General features: G+C 36.6%; 1 protein-coding gene and 2 pseudogenes across 7 annotated transcripts in view; all 3 read right to left on the bottom strand.

Moving 5' to 3' along the window:
* Window positions 1-406: 406 nt before the first annotated feature.
* Window positions 407-4552, bottom strand: LOC309627903 (N-acylneuraminate-9-phosphatase pseudogene; annotated as a pseudogene). Its single transcript has one exon. The product of its transcript is annotated as an N-acylneuraminate-9-phosphatase pseudogene (transcript).
* Window positions 4553-4684: 132 nt separating this feature from the next.
* LOC309627916 (large ribosomal subunit protein uL1 pseudogene) lies at window positions 4685-8510 on the bottom strand (annotated as a pseudogene). The gene has a single exon. The product of its transcript is annotated as a large ribosomal subunit protein uL1 pseudogene (transcript).
* A 500-nt stretch (window positions 8511-9010) lies between these two features.
* The window catches only part of CENPC (centromere protein C), a 90019-nt gene continuing 84602 nt past the window's right edge, over window positions 9011-14427 (bottom strand). For 4 of the 5 annotated variants that reach the window (XM_082390129.1, XM_082390131.1, XM_082390130.1 and 1 more), the window contains 2 exons: window positions 10411-10501; window positions 9011-9229 (listed from right to left, as the gene is read on the bottom strand). In XM_082390129.1, coding sequence (XP_082246255.1) covers window positions 9159-9229; window positions 10411-10501 — 162 coding nt within the window. In that variant the 3' untranslated portion in view covers window positions 9011-9158. The remainder of the gene's footprint in view (window positions 9230-10410; window positions 10502-14427) is intronic. The other variant, XM_082390133.1, reaches the window with a different exon arrangement.

The raw sequence follows: 14427 nt of genomic DNA, 5'->3' as shown, positions 1-14427 counted from the left end.
AATAAAGCGAGCATGTAAGTCACGTGACTTTTTTGGTTTCCCAGTGCATATAAAAGTCATGTTTTCACCAGGGAAGCCCAGCATTATGGTTTTTAAAAATGTACATACCAGGGCTTCCCTGGTGGCGCAGTGGTTGAGAGTCTGCCTGCCAATGCAGGGGACGCGGGTTCGAGCCCTGGTCTGGGAGGGTCCCACATGGCGCGGAGCAACTGGGCCCGTGAGCCACAATTACTGAGCCTGCGCGTCTGGAGCCTGTGCTCCACAGCAAGAGAGGCCGCGATAGTGAGAGGCCCACGCACCGCGATGAAGAGTGGCCCCGCTCGCTGCAACTGGAGAAAGCCCTCGCACAGAAACGAAGACCTAACACAGCCATAAATAAACAAATAAATAAATTTAAAAAAAAAATGTACATACCTTAGTTTAAAAACAACCCTGTTGGGAAAATAATGCTGATAGACTTACTCAACAAAAGGTTGTCACGAACCTTCAATTTGTAAAAAAATGTAACACGCAAAGCACAGTAAAGTGAAGTACAATAAAACATGGTACACCAGTAGATCTTTTTCTGTCATGTTACATTCAACCTATTGTGTCTTTGAATTAAAAATGGCTCTTATACATGCTTGGATCTTGAATTTTAAAAATCCAGTCTAACAATCTTTGCCTTTTGATTAGAGTGTTTAATCCATTCACATTTAATGCAAATATTGGTTAAGATTGGATTCATATCTCCCATTTTCCTTTTTGTTTTCTATATGTCTCGTGGGGTTTTGTTGTTATTCCTTTATTCTTCCCTGCCTTATTTTGGGTTAGACAATCTTTTTAGTGTACCATTTTAAATATTCTGAATTTGTATTTTTTTTTCCTGTTACATCATTTTTTTAATTTTAAGAAATATTATTCTTAAAAAAGTTATTAATAAAAGAATAGGTCTATTCCAAGATTTCTTAATATCTTCTGTGACATCCCACTCAGAAGGCAGAAAACCACAAAGTTCTTCACTAAGAAACGGTGCAAATGGAATGTAATATTGCATTACTGCACTGTCTAGAATACAAACTGAAGACAAGGAAACTCAATTCTTTCATCCCTCCCAGATCACTTTTGCTGAAGAACTGCTCACTTAACATCCTAGGTGTTCTTGTGTTGAGATCTGCTCCTATTATCTTGGAGCAATGAACCTTCTCAGGGAGCATAATGAACATGCCATGCCTAGACCTGTCCTGCGGGAGAGCTGAAAGGACAAGCCCTCAGCATCACACATCAGTCCACTAGAGAAATCATGCACACAACTATTTTTCTGCAAGATTCTCCAACTTAACAATTTTAAAAACAGCTACAATATAATTGAGATCACATGGGCACCGCACCTCGTAGAGCTATACACAAACATTCCCTGTTCACACACATTCAGCTTCAGAGCAACAACACCCTGGACAGTCAAAGGCACAATCACATTTTAAAAAATTAAGAATGAGAAGTAAGCACAACAGACATATGCACAATGGCAGAGAGTCCTGTTCTTGGTACGATACTTGAAGGAACCATAGCTATCCCAACAATCTAACATTTTACATTAGTAGTTTCCCATACAAAAGTTAAAAAAAAAAAACCCCTACCAAAAAACAATCCAAACATTATTTCTTTTTTCTTTAATTAACCATAGTACTCTAAGTTTGGTTCGTGATATCATGAGACTTTCTAGCTAATGTTCTTGAGAAATTTTTCTAGTTGCAAGATGCCTCACTATGGAGTCATTAATTAGTAAGCTCAAAGCAAGCCCTGAAATGGATATAGAAATTTGTGAAACAATCACATAGTTCCCAAAATTTGAAAAACAGGAGATTTAAGGCAGATGGTAACACCAAAAAGAGCCAGTCAAGTATTAAAAGGCACTCTGGAAATGGTTCATAGCAAAACCTAATTTTCTATTGGTTTTCATCATATGGGTGAAGCTATTCAGTCCGTAGGCAATAGATGGGGTGCAGCATGATTAGGCCTCACCAAGGCAATTCCCCTCTGATGTGGCCACAGAAGGAAAATGACTTCTGGTGCCACGTGGCTTGTACTCATCCACAGCAAGACAGACTAGTCCCTCAAACCACTTGTGTACCTGGGAAAAGATAGTAACAGTACTTCCATAAAAGGTAAAGACTAACAGGAACCTATAAGCTCACTCTGGAAAGATGGGAAAATGTAATGGAAAAGGAGCACCATTTGCTGATTTTTACTGGAGGAATTTATTGGTCATGTACACACCATAGGAAAATTACACTACCCCAAAGGTAATGCAGAAAAATTAAATTCATAAGTATACATTCAAAGTAGGCAAAAATATGGTACGTTTTAAAAACAGAAAATACAAAAATAATTTCACTATGAAATATGCTTTGATTTGCATGTGACTTGGTACTTATTTCATATTAACCAGGTCCAACTGCTCTAATAAATCTCTATTATACATATTTTAGAATACCTATTTTTAAAAAATATCTTTTTAAGCCAAAACATGAAATCTACATTTGTGCATCCATATATGTTATCCTCCTTAGTATCTTCATAGATCCAAGATGCTAAAAGATTAATAACAATTTTTAAAAAAAAAAATCTCAAGCCACAGATTAACAAATATACTTCAAGTTTTCTGGATTACACTACTAAAATCAACTTGTATTAATGTACACTGGATTTTCAGATATAAATACCAGTCAATGGTTGGTTGGCCATTACACAAGTATAATTATTCTTAGAACTGGGTCATAGTGTACAGAATGCCTTAACTTTTCTTAGTTCAAACCCTGTAATTTGACCCTAAAATTCATAAGCATAACCCTTTCTGTGCTTTAAGCTGACATACTGACTTTGTAGTCTACCCTTTGTAAGACAGCAGGCAACTCTAGCACAGAAGAAACTATATAATGTGGCATGGGGGATGACTTCAATGGCTCCATTCCATTTTTATCTTTGCAGACTGTTGCCTTCAGCCCTGCATTGAGGCTTTCTTAAATATAGGTTTCTAGTGTGTCACCAACCATCACGCAGTCCCCAGGCTGTACTCCGAGGAGATCACAGGAGTAATAAAATATGGAAGGTGCTGGTTTCTCCTCTTTCTGCTCTCCATCTACAACAATAGCATCAAAATAGGACAGACAGGCACAAGCCTCGATCTCCCTCTGGGTCTGTCTTTCTCCATTTGTTAATAAAAGTAGGCAGACCTCCTTTTGAAGTTCAGTAAACATGGCTTTGACATCTGCTAGTGTCATATGCTGCAAATATGTAGATTTCCACAGAAAATAACATCCTTCAGTCAGTTTCCTATTGGCTGCACCACCTTTGGTTTCCTGGATTGCTTCTTCCCAGTGTAAAGTCCTGAGGTCAGTAATGCATGTATTAGAAGGATGAAAACATTCTTTGCTGAGTTTAATTTGAACTTTGTCACAGATGACTTCAGCCTCTTCTTTGAAATGGTATTTTGATTGTAAGAGCTTTATCACCTCCAACATGCCCTTCCGACTCACCCTGGGCATGTCGATGAGTATGTTGTCCAGGTCGAAGAAGACAGCCCACACCTGGCTCAGCCCCATGCCACTGTTGCCTGCATGGCACACCAACTCCTGAATTTGTATCTTTTGAGTTATTACTTTAATGGCTGCTGTAGATATTTCTATATTCATGTTAAATTTATCCTAGTCTCTGTCAGGTCACCGCCAACTTCATTTTGGTAAAAATACAGCAACTTTGCATCTATGTAGCTTCATTTCTTTTCCCCTTTTAATCTGTGCTATCATTGCTGTGTAGATTATAATATGTATATATTTGTGTATTTATATATCCCAACAAGTTGGTGTTACAATTATTGCTTTGAATTATCTTTTCAATTAAGAGAAAACATATAACCAATCTTTTATATTTAATACCTTTGATACTCTTCATTCCACCCTGTGTATCTAACTAATCATCAGGTGTGTTTCTTTTCAGCCTTAAGAACTTCAGTATTTCTTACAGGTTAGGTCTATTAGCAACAAATTCTCTCAATTTTTTTTATACCTATTTTCATTTTGACTTCATTTCTGAATGAATGTTCCACTTGATATACAATTCTGGGTTTAGTTTCTTTTGTTCCAGCACTTTGACTGTGTCATTCCGTTATCTTCTATCCTCCATCATTTCTGATAAGAAGTCCATTGTTAAACATATTATTGTTCCCTTCTATGTGATGAGTCATTTTCTCTGGCTCCTTTCAGGAGTTGTCTTTTATCATTTTGACTATGTTGTTTCTAGTTATGGTGCTCTTTTTACTTACCCTACTAGTGATTGGGTGAGCTATTTGCATCTAAATGTTAATGTTTTTAATCAACTTTGGGAAGTTTGGAGCTATTGTTCAAAAATTTTGTCTCCTCTTCTCTTTCTCTCCTCTCCTTTGCCAACTCCCTTTATACATGTTGGAATGCTTGTCATTGTATCACAGGTCTTTAGGGTTCTGTTCATTTTTTCAATCTTTTAAAATTCTTTGTATACTTTCTATTGATTTATCTTCAAATGATCTCTGCTACCTCAAATTTGCTGTTGAGTCCATCTAATAATTTTTATTTTTAATTCAGTCATGCTTTGTAACTCTAGAATTCAAATTTGGTTATTTTTTATAGTCTATATTTCTCTGTAGATTATATATATAATTTACATATTTTTTTCTGTTGACTCATTTTTTTTTTTAATTAATTTATTTATTTTTGGCTGTGTTGGGTCTTCGTTTCTGTGTGAGGGCTTTCTCTAGTTGCGGCAAGTGGGGGCCACTCTTCATCGCGGTGCGCGGGCCTCTCACTGTCGCGGCCTCTCCTGTTGTGGAGCACAGGCCTCCAGACGCGCAGGCTCAGTAGTTGTGGCTCACGGGCTTAGTTGCTCCGCGGCATGTGGGATCTTCCCAGACCAGGGCTCAAACCCGTGTCCCCTGCATTGGCAGGCAGATTCTTAACCACTGCGCCACCAGGGAAGCCCTGTTGACTCATTTTTAACGTTTTTACCTTTAATTCTTTGAGCTTGTCTATTAATTCCTGATTGAAGTATTTGCGAATTTAACATCTAGGCCCATACAGACTCAGTTTCCATTAGCTGCTGATTTTTTCCCTTAGTACGTTTCACACTTTTCTATTTCTTTGCATGTCTAATAATTTTTGGCTGAAAACTGGACATTTTAGGTAATTTATTATAGCAACTCTAGACTATGTTTTACACCTAAGGAGTGTTTTTTATTTTATCATCTTGCCCGTACTCAAACTGTGGAATCTATTGGCCTGTGATGTGGAGCTACCGGCTGTCTCTGCTCATTTTTTCAAATTCTTTATTTCAATTTTTATCCTGGCTCCCCAGGGGTAGCCTCTGTCTCTGAACAGCTTAATAGTCAGCTAATGATTTGGACAGAAGTCAACATCACACACTTTGAGTCTATAAGCCTTCTACCCTCTGCTAACTGTTCTCTGTGTGAGATGGGTGATATATTCAACATTGCAGCCAGTTCTCAAGTCCCCCTTGGCTTTCACTTTTTGCCATGCTCTCTCAAGTCCACCCTGTGCATGCATCATTTCTGAGTTAGACTGGAATGCTTGGTGTACAGCATGTTTTGATATACTTAGTGAAATGATTACTACAGTCAAGCTAATTAGCATACCCATCTCCTCACACAGTTTTCCGTGTGTGTGTGTTGTATGTGGTGCGATCACTTGAAATCTACTCTTAGCAAATTTCCAGTATACAATAGAGTATTAATTATAGTCATCATGTTGTACATTAGGACTCTAGAACTTATTCATCCTACATAACTACAACTTTCTACCCTCTGAGCAACCATCTCCCCATTTCCTCCACCTCCCCGCCCCTGGTAACCACTGCTCTATTCTCTGCTTCTATGAATGTGATTTTTTTAGACTTCATATATAACTGAGATCATTTTCCAAAAAAGACATTACAAAGGGCCAGCAGGTAAATGAAAAGATGCTCATCATCACTAATCATCAGGGAAATGCAAATCAAAACCACAATGGCTTATCACCTCAAATCTGTTAGAAAGGCTAGTATCAAAAGGGTAAAAGATAACAAGTGCTAGTGAAGATGTGAAGAAATGGAAACTCTTTTACACTGTTGGTGGAAATATAAAGTGGTACAGCCTTTATGGAAAACAGTATGGAAGTTCCTCAAAAAATTAAAAATAGAACTACCATACAATTCAGTAATCCCTCTTTTGCATATATATCCAAAGGAAATGAAATCAGTACCTAGAAGAGATATCTGCACTCCTATGTTCATTACAGCATAACTCACAATAGCCAAGATAAGGAAAAATTCTTGAAGGAAATTAAAAGTGCTACTCTAGTGAACATATGAATGATAAGAAAGTGAAAGAGCCTTATTGACATGGAAAAAGTTTTAGTGTTCTGGACGGAAGATCAAACCAGCCACAGCATCCTCTTAAGACAAAGCCTAGACCAGAGCAAGGCTCTAACACTCTTCAATTCTATGAAGGCTGAGAGAGGTAAGGAAGCTGCAGAAGTCTGAAGCCAGCAGAGGTTGATTCATGAAGTTTAAGGAAAGAAACTGCTTCCATAACATAAAAGTGCAAGGTGAAGCAAGTACTGATGTAGAAGCTGCAGCAAGTTATCCAGAAGATCTAGCTAAGATAATTCATGAAGGTGGCTACACTAAGCCAACAGATTTTCAGTGTAGACAAAAGAGGCTTATATTGGGAAAAATGCCATCTAAGACTCATAGCTAGAGAGGAGAAGTCAATGTCTAGCTTTAGTTTCAGAGGACAGGCTGACTCTCTTTAGGGGGAAAAACAGCTGGTGACTTTAAGTTGAAGCCAATGCTCATTTACCATTCCAAAAATCCTAGGGCCCTTAAGAATTATGCTAAATTTACTCTGCTTGTACTCTATATATAAATGGAACAACAAAGCCCAGATGACAGCACATCTGTTTACAACATGGTTTTCTGAGTATGTTAAGCCCACTGTTGAGAACTACTGCTCAGAAAAAAAATGATTCCTTTCAAAATATCACAGCTCACAGACAACGCACCTGGTCACCCAAGAGCTCTACTGGACATGCACAATGAGATTAATGTTGTTTTCATGCCTCCTAACACAACATCCATTCTGAAGCCCATGGATCAAGGAGTAATTTTGACTTTCAAGTCTATTAGTTAAGAAATATAGTTCAGGAGGCTATAGCTGCCATAGATAGTGATTCCTCCGATGGATCTAGGAAAGTAATTCAAAAACCTTCTGGAAAGGATTCAACATTCTAGATGCCATTAAGAACATTCATGATTTGTGGGAAGCAGTCAAAATATTGACATGAACACAGGAGTCTGGAAGAAGTTGATTACAACCCTTGGATGACATTGAGTGGTTCAAGACTACAGTGGAGGAAGGAACTTAAGATGTGGTGGAAATAATAAGAGAACTAGAATCAGAAGTGGAGTCTGAAGATGTGTCAATTGCTACAATACCCTAATAAAACTTTAACAGATCAGGAGTTGCTTCTTAAGGATGAACAAAGAAAGCTGTTTCTTGAAATGCAATTTATACCTGGTGAAGATGTTGGAAAGACTGTAGAAATGACAAGACTGTTGAAACGATGACAAAGGATTTAGAATTTTATAGTTGATAAAGCAGCAGCAGGGTTTGAGAGGGCTGACTCCAATTTTGAAAGAAGTTCTACTGTACTTAAAATGCTATCAAACAGCATTGCATGCTACAGAGAAATCATTTGTGAAAGGAAGTCAATAGATGCAGCAATTGATCATTGTTGTCTTTTTTTTTTTTTTTTTTACCGGTGGCAGTATGGTTTATTAAGCTGTGCCTTAGTATAGGTGCTGGGGCTTGCCCATGGTGCTCTTAATGTACAAAGCCTGTACGTTCTGCCAAGTTTTCTTGAGCAATGACACCAGGAAGTTAACAGCTAAGTGGATGCTGTACACCAGCTCATCATCTGTCATCTTCACGTGGGCAACAGCCTCTGTCAGATACAGCACTTCCTTCATCTGGAACTTGATCATGGACTTCACCTCATCAACTCTGGTCACCATGTTCTCATTGTGGGTCAGCAAGGAAGGGAACTTGCCAGAATTATTCAGGCCTGGGCCCAGGATTCATGGGATCTGCTTGATCACAGACTCTGGAGCCAAAAAGGCATCATACTTCTTGGCCATCTTCTTGACAAGTTTCTTATTCTTGTTGAGTTTCTTCAACACCTCAATGCCCATGTGGGAGATTATCCACAGCCTTGGCCTCATCACAATGCTGCTGGTCCCCCAAAACACATATGGAGAACTTGGGACAGAGAGTGGACTTAAGCCTGACGGTGCTGAGAAGGGTTTGTCCTTCTGAGGTCATAGTTCTTCAGGCTGATCTTTAGCTCCACCATCTCCAAAACCTTCCGGCGCTTGCACTGGTTCCCGTGCAGGACTTTCTGCACTGCCTTGTACAGGGTGTTGTGGGAGACTTTGCTGCTCATGGTGCCTCATACCGCAATAACCAGAAAAAAGCTATTGTCTTATTTTTTTAAATTGCCATAGCCACCCCAACCTTCAGCAACCTCCACCCTGATGAGTCAGCAGCCATCAACCTCAAGGCAAGACCCTCCACCAGCAAAAAGATTATGACTCACTGAAGGTATCAATTATGGTTAGCATTTTTTAGCAATAAAGTATTTCTTAAATGAAGCTACATGCATTAATTTTTAGACATAAAGCTACTGCACACCTAACAGATGACAGTACAGTGTAAACGTAACTTTTATACGCACTGGGAAATCAAAAAATTCTTGACTTACTTTATTGCAATATTCACTTTATTGTGGTGGTCTGGAATCAAACCCACAACCTCTCCAAGGTATGCCTGTATATCACTGGGAGCAGTGATTTTGGTATTCCTTTCATGTTATTAAAATACTATGAATATGGGTATCACTACAGGCTACGTGTATATTTGTGGAAAAATTAGAAGATACATATGGAAGTTTGAAATGTTTATTGAAACAAGTACACAAGCCTGAATATTTTAAAACATTACAAATAATTACAACATCTCAACTACACAATGTGTTTTATATGTATGTATGTAAATATATATATACACACATATTTAAACTTTGCTTCATCTTTCAACTTTTTATCTGTGTAAAAAGAAGAACACTTTCCTCATTCAGGAGATTTTTGATGTTGTAATAATTACCTAGAAATAAAGTGATAAGAAAATTAAAAATTATTTCCATAGGAATCATTTCCTTTTGATTAAATGTTTAGTCATCACTAAGACCTATTACAATATATAGTATCAAATTTAAAAAAAATCATCTAATGTCAAATAACTCTTATTTAATTCCATGAACTGAAAAATCCAAGGACCACCTGTGATCCAGATAAAGCTTAAAACAATGTAAATTTCACATCATTTTGATAATGAATGCATAAACAAATTAGACAAGGGTGCAGATAGGAAAAAAAATCTCCCTCTGAACCCAATCATGTTTTGGGGTGTTTTTTTTTTTGGTTTTTTTAATTGAAGTATAGGTGATTTACAATGTTATATTAGTTTCAGGTATACAACAGTGATTCAATTATTTTTATAGATCATACTCCATTTAAAGTTATTATAAAATATTTTCTGTATTCCCTGTGCTATACATTACATCCTTGTATCTTACTTATTTTATACCTTGTAGTTTGTACCTCTATTCCTCTTCCCCTATCTTGCCCCTTCCCTCTACCCCTCTCCCCACTGGTAACCACTAGTTTGTTCTCTGTATCTATGAGTCTGATTCTGTTTTGTTATATTCATTTGTTTGTGTTCACAACAGTGTTGGCACATACAAAGGACTATATAAATACAGCTATTATTATTGTCTCCTTCCATTAGAATGTAAGCTCCATGAGGGCAGGGATTTTTTTATGTATCCCACACTCTTAGAGCAATGCTTGGTAGACTCTCAATCACATTTGTTGAATGAATAAATGAATGAACAAATGAACAAATTAAAATTCCTATCTCCAAAGACTTGTGCTCTAATAGCTGATGAAGCACACTATTCTGTATGTTTAAAATAACCAACTAAAAATTGTTTGACTACATAATGTCTTTGAGATAACATAGGGGAATAATTTTCTTTCTACTCTGGATACAACGTGTCTTCTATTTTTATATTCAGCAATTAGCAACTCATTCAATTTTCATGTACCAAAACACTGATATACTTATCTAATAAAAAAAATTCAAAGAAAACATGCACCAAACTTCTTTGGCATCAGTCACATCATGCTTCATTTTGACCACTGTGGCTTCCATTTTGATGGTGCTCATGAGCAACTATATAAGTATTCAACTATGCGAAAGAAAAGGTTTTTAATTATTCTTACCTGAAGGAACATAGAATGAATCTCCAGTTGTTATTACATAAGGTGTTTCGTGTAAGGTACATAAAAGGTCACCAAAGTCAACATAAAAAATCTGTAAAATTAAAAATTAAAATCTCATTTCAAATTGTAACACCACAACAACTACACTCCAAAGAAACTTAAAGTAAATGTGGTAGGCAGAATAACGGCCCTCCAAAGATATCCATGCTCTAATCTCCAGAATTTGTTATATCACATGGCAAAGGAGACCTCGAGATGGTGAGATTATCCTGGATTACCTAAATGGGCCCAATCTAATTACATAAACCTTACTTGAAAGTGGACAATTTTCCTACTGGAAGCAGACGAGAGATGAAGCAGAGGAGAAGTCAGAGAAATTTGAAGCATGAAAAGGGCTTTCACGGTTGCTGGCACTGAAGATAAGAGAGCCATAAGTCAAGGAGTGTAGACTATTTCTAGACACCCCAGCCAACAACCAGTGAGGAAACAGGAACCTCAGCCCTACAACCACGTGAAACTGAATTCTGCCAACAACCTGAATGAATTTGAAACAGATTCATTCTAAAAGCCTTCAGAGAGGAATACAGATCTCTCACCTAGATTCCAGCCTAGTGATACTCTAAACAGAGTACTCAGCCAAGCCCACCTGATTTCTAACCTACGTAACTGTGAGATAATAAATGAGAGCTGTTTAAATTTGTGGTAATTTGTTAAAGCAGTAATAGAAAACTACTACAGGAAAAAATTTCTTTTGTTCTTCCTTATTATTTACCAGTTTATGAAAATTCAGAACCATTGTAAAGAATATCACTTAGCTATACTAGAAAAATAGCTAGGTTTTATGTACACCTCTTTAAAGGTTACATGCTTGGTATATGTAACTTAATCTGACTGATGAATCAAAGAGAGAACAAAAAGCAAAAAAAAAAAGGACATTTAAACAAGCATCAACATTAAGAAAGTAAAAGAGGATAAATATAGTGCTCAGTCATAGAGGCTTCCATATTCAAACACAGCAAATTCTACATTTTATATATAGATAGCACCTGGCAATGACCTGTTTTTTTGACAACTAAATACAAAATGTAGGGCCTTCAAACTTTGAGATTCAAATTCTGAGATTCAGCCATCAAGAATATTTTGTCTCAGAGAATTATGCCTCCTCCTCCTTTTTCTCTTACCACTTTTGTAAAATGAGCCTAAAATACCAGAAAAACGAGAGCAGCTAGCACTTATCCAGCACTTACCCCATGCCAGCCACTGTTCTAAGCACTTCATTTTTACTCATTTAATGTATGCATCTACCAATGAGATAGTACTATTTTAATAGCTTTTCACAGATGAAGAAAATGAGGCACAGAGAAGTGTAACTTTCCAAGGTCACAATGTAAATGGAAGAGCTGGAATTTGAATTCAGGTACTTTGATTCCAGAATCCATGTTCTTAGCCACTACAATATACTCTCTCAATGGAAAAAAAGTTCTTAAAGTGGTTCTAAAGGTATTTTTATAATTTAATAAAATAAATATATTTATTACATCCAAAAAAATTTGCCTAAAAAAAGGAACACACACACTACCCAGAAAGTCAAGCATGTATTTCTAGATGTTTTTTCCTTATCTATTCAGTTTGGCTCTCTACGCACACCTCTCCCCATTTCTGCAAACATTTTACTAAGAATGCTTTTGAAATACACAAAAATAGAATGATGAACTCCCACAAATAAATATTGAACCCTTATACCCTGCTCTTTTCAAAGTCTGATTCCCCCATTCCGTATTATTTTGAAATAAATGCCCAGCATCATAAACCATCTGTAAATATTTCAATGTGTACTAAAAGACCAAAGTCCTTTTTTAAAACATGACAACACTGTTGTCACACATAAAAATAAACGAATATTTAGTGTTAAACACCCAGTCAATATTCAAATTTCCAGTTGTCTCTTCAATGTCTTATTTTTAAGGGTTTGTTTGAATTGGGATCCAAATAAGAGTCACATATGGTCAGTGCTTGATCTATCTTTTAAAGCACTCAATCTATTGAGTGGTTTTCAATTTGGGGGTGATTTTGTCCCTCAGGGGACAATTGGCAATGTCTGGGAACATTTTTAATTCTCACAACTAGAGGGGTACTACTGGAATCTAGTGCGTAGAGGCCAGGGTTGCTTCTAAACCTGTTACAGTGCACAGGATAGCCTCCCTACAACAAAGAATTATTGAGTCCAAAATGTCAATAGTGCCATGGTTGAGGACCCTGATCTCTATACATTCCACGTGGTTGTCTTTTTTATTCCTTGCACCTTATTTATTAAAGAAATCAAGCAGGAAAATTTGTTTTAAAAATCTTTACACAGCTGGATTTTGCTTATTACAACACCAGGTTGTCATCTGAAAAGTCTGCTATTCTTTATTTCCTGTAAATTGGTGGTTAGATCTAAGGACTTAACTTCAGGTGGTGTTGTGTGTGGGTTTTGTTTTGTTTTTTTTTAAAGAAGGTGGGGAAGGCAAGACTACTTCATAGACAGTGTTGTATTCTTCCATCAGGAGGCACATAATGTCTGGTTGTGTTCTTTTTAGATGTTAGTAGACAGTGATGCTAGAACCAATAGTTTATTGGGTGTTGTAAAATGGTAATAGTCCATTCTAACATTCAGTCTTCATTTATTAATTGGACTATTTCTAAAAAGGATAAACTTCCCCTCATCTATTATTTGATTACCTAGTAGTACAGTTTATATAAGAACAGCAGAATAAATATTTAATTATTTTCCTTTACTTACCATATTTGTCAAAGTGAGTTGGCTTCCTAGAATTCTCCGACAGTGATGAATTAAGTTTTTCTTTTTGTAGTAGCCTTACAAATTCATGGATTTAGATATAATTGATGTGTATCAATCCAATGAAGTTATTCTTACTGATACTCAAATTTTCACATCTTTGTGCAGAGAGAGCATCTTCAAGTTGGATCCTGAGACCTTATGACCCAATCCTAATGGTCTTTGATAGTCTGCTATCAGGTATGATAAATATTCCAAGCTCAGTCCCAGGCCTGGAATCAGACATTTCCTAAGGAACTCTGGTTCCTTTAAGTGTGTTGCTATTACTTTTTTGATTTTTTACCTCTGGAACAATTATTGTCTAGTTTTTCATATATTTCTACCTTGTGATCTATTTGGGTTTTTTCTCTCTTCTGGTTTTTGACTGGTCTTCCACATCACTTAACTTTAATATTTTCCATTTCTTTTTTTTTAAAAAAAACATTTATTTATTTATTTATTTATTTATTTATTTGGCTGCATCGGGTCTTAGTTGCAGCATGTGGGATCCTTCACTGCAGTGCGCAGGCTCTTCGGTGCAATGCGCAGGCTTCTCTCTAGCTGTGGCGCACGGGCTTAGTTGCCCCGTGGCATGTGGGATCTTAGTTCCCCAACCAGGGATTGAACCTGCATCTGCTGCATTGGAATGCAGATTCTTAACCAATGGATAACCTGGGAAGTCCCAATATTTCCCATTTCTTAATACCCTTTTGTTTTCTAGGAGAGCTCCACAACAAACTCCCATAGTTAATTTGTTCATTCTTCTGTGGTTTGAATTTAACAAATCTACCACTGCTACTTTCTCTCTTACTCATTATCTAGACCTGAGTTTGAAAGAAAGAGTTAATGGCTTATGCTGGTTCTCCATCTTGCCCTTTTGTTTCTCAAAAGCATATATTTAAAAGTGTGCTTCATTTTTTAAAACTGTAAAAATACTCCCCTTGTTATTAAAAAAACCTTTAAGTCTAGTTTTCATTATAAAAAGTTAAAGGCAATATTTAGAAGAAACAAAAATAAACTATAATCACCTACTGACATGTTATTTTCTATAGTTCCTTCAAGGTTCTGTCATTTTCATTTTTAATTTCTACTCAGAAAAAAATAAAAAGAATTTTCTACCTTGCAGTTTCCTTAAATGTTTATCCTAAAGGTGTTCCTATATGGCTCTTCTGCAAAATAATATACTTAAATTAATATAA

The sequence above is a fragment of the Balaenoptera borealis genome, assembly GCF_965194805.1.
Source record: "Balaenoptera borealis genome assembly, chromosome: 4".
Classification (NCBI taxonomy): Eukaryota; Metazoa; Chordata; class Mammalia; order Artiodactyla; family Balaenopteridae; genus Balaenoptera; species Balaenoptera borealis.
Note: the sequence above shows the minus strand (reverse complement) of the source record. Positions and strands in the feature narration are given on the sequence as shown.